Source organism: Dermochelys coriacea, chromosome 3 (assembly GCF_009764565.3).
Source record: "Dermochelys coriacea isolate rDerCor1 chromosome 3, rDerCor1.pri.v4, whole genome shotgun sequence".
Taxonomy (NCBI): domain Eukaryota; kingdom Metazoa; phylum Chordata; order Testudines; family Dermochelyidae; genus Dermochelys; species Dermochelys coriacea.
This window is the reverse complement of record NC_050070.1, coordinates 86,180,248-86,187,711: the sequence shown is the minus strand read 5'-3', so window position 1 is coordinate 86,187,711 and position 7,464 is coordinate 86,180,248. Positions and strand designations below refer to the sequence as shown.

Genomic DNA, 7,464 nt, shown 5'->3' with positions numbered 1-7,464 from the left:
ACAAGAGTCCCCAGGATAAAAACCCTAGAAGGCCATTTAATAGCCACTTATCTAATAGTTTTTCTTCAATTATTTGTTCTACTGATTTCTCCAAATAAGCATATCGAGCTTCAGACACCTGAGGAAATAATGTCAGTGTACAGCCCAACACCACTGAAGTTCACTTTTGTAGGACTATACATTAAAAATAATTACAGGACTACAGCATTTTAAAAAATGGCAGCTGACTGGTCCACATCTGCCACATTTATTTTGTGACAAATACAGCAAAAGCTGAAGTTATCAAGAGTCCAAAACTATTTTATCCTATCAGATGGATTTTGATTTCTTTGGACTAATCCCTTCATCTTCTTCAGTCATCTTTGCTGCAGGTCTCTTCTTTAATCCTTTCATCTTCCTTGTCTGTAATTTACTGAGATCCTGTTTCTGCATGTGGATCCGACCATATGATGTACCAAAGACATCGTGAGAGATATTCTTCTTCTTCTTTGGCTGCAAGGTAAGAATAATGTTAACATTTCTGGGCCCAGAATACAATTCAGTCCAGTAATTAAACTTCCATTACAATTTAAGATAACTACACCTAAAAATGGTATTGTACAGATAAAATCCAGAGTATAAAGATTTATTTTCCTGTCTTTATATGCCATCAGATCAGTTCCTTATCCTGCCCTACCCGTGCGTCCCTCTATAGATCATGCAATGACATCAGTTAGCTTAGCAAAAAGACCTGAACATTGCAAAGATAGTGTGCAATAAGAGAGGGCTACTTATTGTCACGGAAGGTTCTTTGAGAAGTGTAGTCCCTATCTGGATTCCAAGCGTCGGGTGTGCATGCGTGCCATGCGCTGGAGACGGAACTATTGATAATAGTGTCCATTGACCCGCATGCGTTGACCATGTGGTGCATCCAAGGCTTTAAGAGGCTGCATGGATTGTCGCCGCTCTAGTTCCTTCTTACCAGGTGGTAGGAGAACACCGAGCAGAGGGGATGGAGGGTGGGATTGGAATCCAGATAGGGACCACATATATCTCCAAGAACCTCCAATTACAGTAAATAACCTTCTCTTCTTCTTTGAGTGCTGGTCCCTATGTGGATTCCAAAGTGGGAATATAGCGAGCACTACTCAAGATGGAGGTGGGCGCAATGGCTCTCGAGAGGACCAGCTGTGTAGGACAGTATGACCGATGACAGCATCCATCGTGGTGGAGGGTCTGAGGCACCAGCTTCTGCACACAGAAAGGGGGACCATGCACTGCCTTGTTTATGTATATGATCACCGTCCTGTTGTCTGAGAGTACTTGGACGTGGAGGGAGTCTAGGAACGCTTGGCAAGTCAGACAGACTGCTTGGAGCTCAAGGATGTTGATGTGCATTCGTGCTTCTCATATGGACCAGAGGCCCTGAACAGTGTGGTTGTCAAGGTGGGCACCCCAGCCCGCTATGTCTATGGTGAGGGTGGCGGTTGGTGTGGGCGGCATGAATGGCATGCCCACTAGGACCGTGGAGGGGTTTCACCACCACGAGAGGGAGGTCAAGATGCTGGAGGGGAAGACTAGTAGCTTGCTGAGAGTGTCTTCCTTGGTGAGAGAGACTGTGGGGAGCCAATGTTGGAGGCTGACCATATGGAGACGGGCAAGTGGTGTAACAGCAGTACAAGCTGCCATATGTCCAAGAAGGGAAAGGCATTGGCAGGCATGTGTGGGTGGATGTCTCAGCATGGTAATGAGGGTAACAAGGGCATTTAAACGTTCCCTGGGAAGAAAGGCTCTGGCTGTCACGGAGTCCAAATGTCCTCCTATAAAGCTAAGTGGGAGGGTAGGGATGGAGACGGATTTTTCTTCACTGATGCATACTCCTAGTCTCTGAAGGAGGGTGTGTAGGGTGCACATGGTGGGCAGGAGCGAGAGGGTGCTACCAGAAGCCAGTTGTCTAGGTAAGGAAATAGGGCGTGCCCCAGTCGGTGCATACAGGCTGCAACAACCACAAAGATCTTGATAAATATGCGGGGGGCAGTGGAGATCCCAAAGGGGAGGACATGGAACTGATCATGGACATTGCCATGATAAAACAAAGGAATTTGCGATAAGCAGGGTGAATGTCTACATGAAGGTATGTGTCTTTCATATCGAGAGCCGCAAACTAAGCTCCATGCGGGAGGGAAGGAATAGTAAGGGGGAGGGTGACCAGCCGGAAGTGAAAAATGTGGATTTGTTTAAGGTGTGGAGGTCTAGAATGGGGCGCATACCTCCCCCCTTTTCAGAATAAGGAAATAGGGGGAGTAGAAGCCATGGTGGCAGTGTGGCACAGGTTCTATGGTACCCTTGTGGACAAGGACAGTGGTTTCGTAGTGGAGAAGATTGAGTTGGATAGGGTTCGGGAGGGAAGGGGGCAGCTCCCAGGTGGGTAGCATGGGGGGAAGGAAAGGAATTCAACCAGGTATCCTTGAGAGATGATGTCTAGCATCCAGTAATCAGAGTTGATGGAACTCCAAGCATATGGACAGAGTGCAGACAGAGTGCTAGACAACCCCCGAAATGATGGGAGGTGCGTCCGGAAGGGTTATGGGAAGTTTTCAGGTCTTTATATGAGTCAAAACAATTGTTTGGGTCAGTGAGAAATGGAAGCGGCAGAGTGCCAGGGCCATTGAGAGCGAAATTGATGTTGAAGCAGTTCCAAAGGTCGCTGGGGGTACGGTGATAAGTGGTGCGAGGACGAGGATGCAAAGGTGGGGGTTGTCGGTGGGTGGGGGCTGGGGCATAGATGCCCAGGGAGGGAAGGGTGGCCCGGGAGTCCTTAATGGAGTGAAGGGACTCATCCGTCTTGTCACTAAACAGTTTACTGTGGTCAAAGTGAAGGTCTTCCACCGTCATCTGGATCTCCTTTGGAAGACCATTGGACTATAGCCACGAGTCACGACAGAGAATGACTCTGGGGGTTAAGGAGCGAGAGACAGTGCCTGCAGCATCTACTGTGGCCTAGAGCATGACTTTGGCCATCAGCCTCCCCTCATCTGCCAGGCGTTGGAAGTCCTGCTGTTGGTCAGGAAGAAGAGTCCTGGAAATCTACCAGTTGGGAGTAGGATAGAAAATTGTATTTGGCCAGGATGGCCTGATAAATGGCAATACAGAATTGTAGCCCCGCTAACGAATAAACTTTTCTACTCAGCAAGTCTAATTTTTTGGCATTGCGATCTGGTAGTGTTGATTTAAAGTGCTGTTGTCGGGCATGTGCAGTGGCAGCATTGATCACCAGGGAATTTAGCAGTGGGTGGGTAAACAGGAAATCTGCGTCCTTAGAGGGGACGGAATAGCAGCATTCCGCTTGCTTTGGTATGGGGCACAAGAGGCTGACGTATGCCACACCATCTGGGCTGGTTGTAAAGTAGCCGAATGAATGGGTAAGGCTGTGCCATAGAATCCCAAAGATTGAAGCATGTCCAGGAATTGGTCATGGGGGTCCTGAACATCCTCTAGTGGAAGGTTGAGGGCCATGGCCATGCGACGGAGCAGGGACTGATATTGTGTATGGTCATCTGGTGGGGAGAGAGAAGATTGGATCAGGGCATCATCTGGAGATGATGACACGCCCGTAGGAATGGGCAATTCCAGTGGTATAATCGGGGCTGCCGATGGACCCAGAGGGTCCAGGGGTTCCTCCTGGACAGTCGCTGTATGCACAGGAAAGGTACGGTGTAGGTGGTGTGCACTGCGATGTTGTTAAGGGTCCCATGAGGCCCAAAATGGCCAAGGAGTTGCCATGCATGGGCGGGGTCCACAGGTATCGGGAACCAAGGATCAGTGGTGTGACCGTAGTCTGGAGGATAGGCATGGTACCAAGGATCCAGACTATAAGAGCAAGAAGGTAAGAGTTGTGTCTAGTTCTGAAGACCAGTCGGACTCTGATTGTTCTGGGAAAGGGGGAGTCGATGATGCAGGTGGTACCGGCAGTAGCGGTGATGTCGGAGGATGGTCGACCGGGAGAAGGGGCTCGGCCGTCGTCGTTGGAGCAGGACAGAGAACAAGAGGTTCATTGGCCAGAGTAGGGAACCTGGGACCTGATGGGGTTCCAGAATGTGATGGGGTACCAGTGAAGGGTAACATAAGCTCTGCCATTGGTGTAAGTGAAGATAAACTGCCTGGAGTGCATGGTACTGGGAGTACTGAGCTCGACAGAACCAGGGGGCTCGATGGTGCTGGAAGTGACAGAGGATCCTGGTGTTGGAATTGACAGTGTTGGTGGAGAGTGTTGGCATTTAGAACGATATTCTGTGAGCGCTTTCTTGGAAAGCGGTGTTGAAGTCGAAGATGGACCTTCATCTGTTGCATGCAACTTCTCCCCCAACCGATCCCAGCTCAGAGAGAAAACACTGCATTTTGAGATGGTCCCCATCGGGGAGCCACACTTGTGCCCGTACTTCTTGTGCATGCGGTGAGGTTTTGTCGGTGTTGGTGGTGCTGTACGAAAGGGACCAGGTGAGGCGGTCACCGTCCGTGACTGGCATCACTCCGGTGGTTCTGCTGGAGCTGGGTCTTGCTGCACACATGGGTGCATGGTTTCCGCCATTAGAAAATTTTGGAGCCAAAGCTCACATGCCACCCAGATCCATCATGGAAAGGAGCTCCAGATAGAGCAGCGAGAGACTACGTGGGCTTTGCCCAGACAGTACAGGCAGCAGGTGTGCTCGTCACTCACCGAAAAGGAGCGAGAGCACAAGGCACAATTTTTAATCCCGGCTTGACAGGGCATAATCCCTGGGCTAGGGAGAGAAGCCCCCGAACGGGAAAGATCCAACAAGTAACCTAACTAGCTGTGGCCGAAAAATGGATAACTACCTAATTAAGTAAATAAAGAAATTATACACAGTGAAAAAAAGGTTGAATGCAGTACTCTCAGGTGGCTAAGAGCATGGAGAGACTGGGTTCCAACTCTGGCCATGCGGCAGTAAGAGGGAACTGGAGTGGTGCAGCCTCTTAAAGCCTCGGGCACACCATGTGATCGATGCACGACATGAGCGGGTCAACAGACACTACTATCAACAGTTCCAGTGAAGGCACACGGCATGCATGTGCACCCCACGCTTGGAATCCACATAGGGACCAGCACTCAAAGAAGAACTCACACCTTCATCCCTTGGTCTTTTCCATGGTTTACTTTAAAACTGGCTCTGTATTAAAGACTATGTATGATGCAGAGCAAAGATTTTTGTATAAAATACAAAGATTTATGTACCTTGAGGGCTTTAGGTTGTTTAAGAGATAATTTATAGAGGTCTTCTGAAGCCAAATGTGTTCTCCTCATCACCAGATCGAATGAAGGTCCCATCTCTTCCACTTCAATCCTCGGTATTTTACATCCCGACTTCTTCAACAACACTCTGCGGAAGAGAGAGAGAGAACAAAAAAAATAATTAAAAAAAAAATCAACATTGTCTACCTTTGCTGCATTTCGTACTTATGTTTCTAATTATTTTCTGGACCACAGACAGAACTTGGCCTTTAGAAAACATGGGCAACTGTTGAATTTTTTTTTTGGTTCAGAAAACTTATAACCACGGTACCAGTGTACCACGGTACCAGTGTCTGATCTTGAATGCGTATTCAACTCCCATTGATTTCAATACAGTTGTGTGTGTGTAACCCACACACCTCCTGAGTGTGGTGTTCTGTCCCCTCAAGTGGCACTGAGATCACTTAGAGATTAATGAGTCTGCACTACAACCTTAGGTAGAGGCCATGTGGATTTTAGCTCATGCAGTAGAGGCTCATGCACTAAGCTTCAGATGTCCCAGGTTCGATCCCGCTTACTGACAACCAGGATCTGTTAGTGTTACATGTGCACAGAACCATGGGCTGGATCTGGCCCTGGAAAATGGCTACAGATAGAAATTAAATCTAACCTCCCGTCAGACGAGGGGCAGGCAAACTTTTTGGCCTGAGGGCCGCATTGGGTTTCTGAAATTATATGGAGGGCTGGTTAAGGGAGGCTGTGCCCCTGCCCCTATCCGAACCCCCTGCTTCTCACCCCCTGACGGCCCCCCCCGGGACTCCTGCCCCATCCAACCCCCCTGTTCCCTGACAGCACCCTGCCCCATCCACCTCCTGCTCTCTGTCCCTTGACCACCCCCAGATTCCCCGCCCCTAACTGCCCCATCCAACTCCCCTCTCCTTCCTGACTACCCCCCCACCCAACCACCCCTTCTCCTTGACTGCCCCCGGACCCTCTGCCCCGACTGCCCCTGCCACCCCATCCAACCCCCTCTCTCCTTCCTTACTGCCCCCCCGGGACACCTGCTCCCATTCAACCACCCAGTTCCCTGCCCTCTGACTTCCCCGACCCCTATCCACACCCCCTGGACTCTGACCACCACCACCACCACCAAACTCCCCTGCCTTCTATCCAACTCCCTTGCTCCCTTAACATGCTGCCTGGAGGGCCAGTGGCTGACGGCATGGCTGCACCAGGACAGGCAGCCGCTCCACACAGCACAGAGCACCGGGTCAGGCTGGGCTCTGCAGCTGCGCTGCCCCAGGAGCTCACTGCTCCTCTGCCCAGAGAACTGCACCAGCGGAGCAGTGAGCTGAGGCTGCAGGGGAGGGGGGGCAGTGGGGGAGGGGCCGGGGGTTAACTTCCTGGGCCAGGAGCTCAGGGGCCAGGCAGGCCGGTCCTGCAGCCAGACGTGGCCCGCAGGCCGTAGTTTTCCTAGCTCTGTGTTAGACAATGTAAATGGGGGAAATGACGACACTTACTTGTAGCTTCGCATATAAATTTTTCCATCCATAGCTGTGAAATGCAGAACATACTCTAACCCTGCCAGGCGAATAGTAGGCACAGTAGGACCTCGAAAGAAATCTGAAAGAACATTTCAAGATGTAAAAGTGCCAGGTTTCTTTACTTTTTTAAAATAAAGAGGTTTTTCAAAAAGGAGGTTTAAGATAAGCAGGACTTTTGATTCTAGTTTATTTGACAGTAAGTCTGTGTTATAAGGGATGAATCTCAGATTAACTAGAAACAGATGTGGCCTTTCTAGAGGCAACTGCAGTAATGCTAAACAGGGTCCCTTTCTGACTCACATGCAGGATTATTTACTACTTCAAGCCCCAGTCCTGCCAAGACTGCACTTGCTTAATTTTGCACGTGAGTACGCTCAATGGGACTACGCATGTATGTACCTGCTTAACTTTACATACATGAGTAGTCCCACTGAGCCTACTCACATGTGCAAAGTTAAGCAAGTGCAGAAGTCTTGGTAAGAGAGCATAACAGACATCTGCTTTCCAGAAATAATTTGGTAGCAATACAAGCTCCAGATCTTATTTTAAAGATCAACCCACCCCACCCCAAAAAAGATAGAAGAACAGACATTATCACTGCTTCAATAGTAACAATAACCTTAGTTTTGTGAAATACAAAAAGCCATACTTATTTCAGTTTATCCACTCTTCTAAACTTTCAGCTAGGAA

At 49.3% G+C, this 7,464-nt stretch overlaps 1 protein-coding gene across 3 annotated transcripts in view; it reads right to left on the bottom strand.

Moving 5' to 3' along the window:
* Positions 1-207: 207 nt before the first annotated feature.
* RPF2 (ribosome production factor 2 homolog) overlaps positions 208-7,464 on the bottom strand; it is a 26,723-nt gene continuing 19,466 nt past the window's right edge. For all 3 annotated transcript variants that reach the window (XM_038394018.2, XM_043510834.1, XM_043510835.1), the window contains exons 8-10: positions 6,751-6,853; positions 5,234-5,378; positions 208-492 (exon numbers count right to left, since the gene is read on the bottom strand). In XM_038394018.2, coding sequence (XP_038249946.1) covers positions 310-492; positions 5,234-5,378; positions 6,751-6,853 — 431 coding nt within the window. In that variant the 3' untranslated portion in view covers positions 208-309. The remainder of the gene's footprint in view (positions 493-5,233; positions 5,379-6,750; positions 6,854-7,464) is intronic.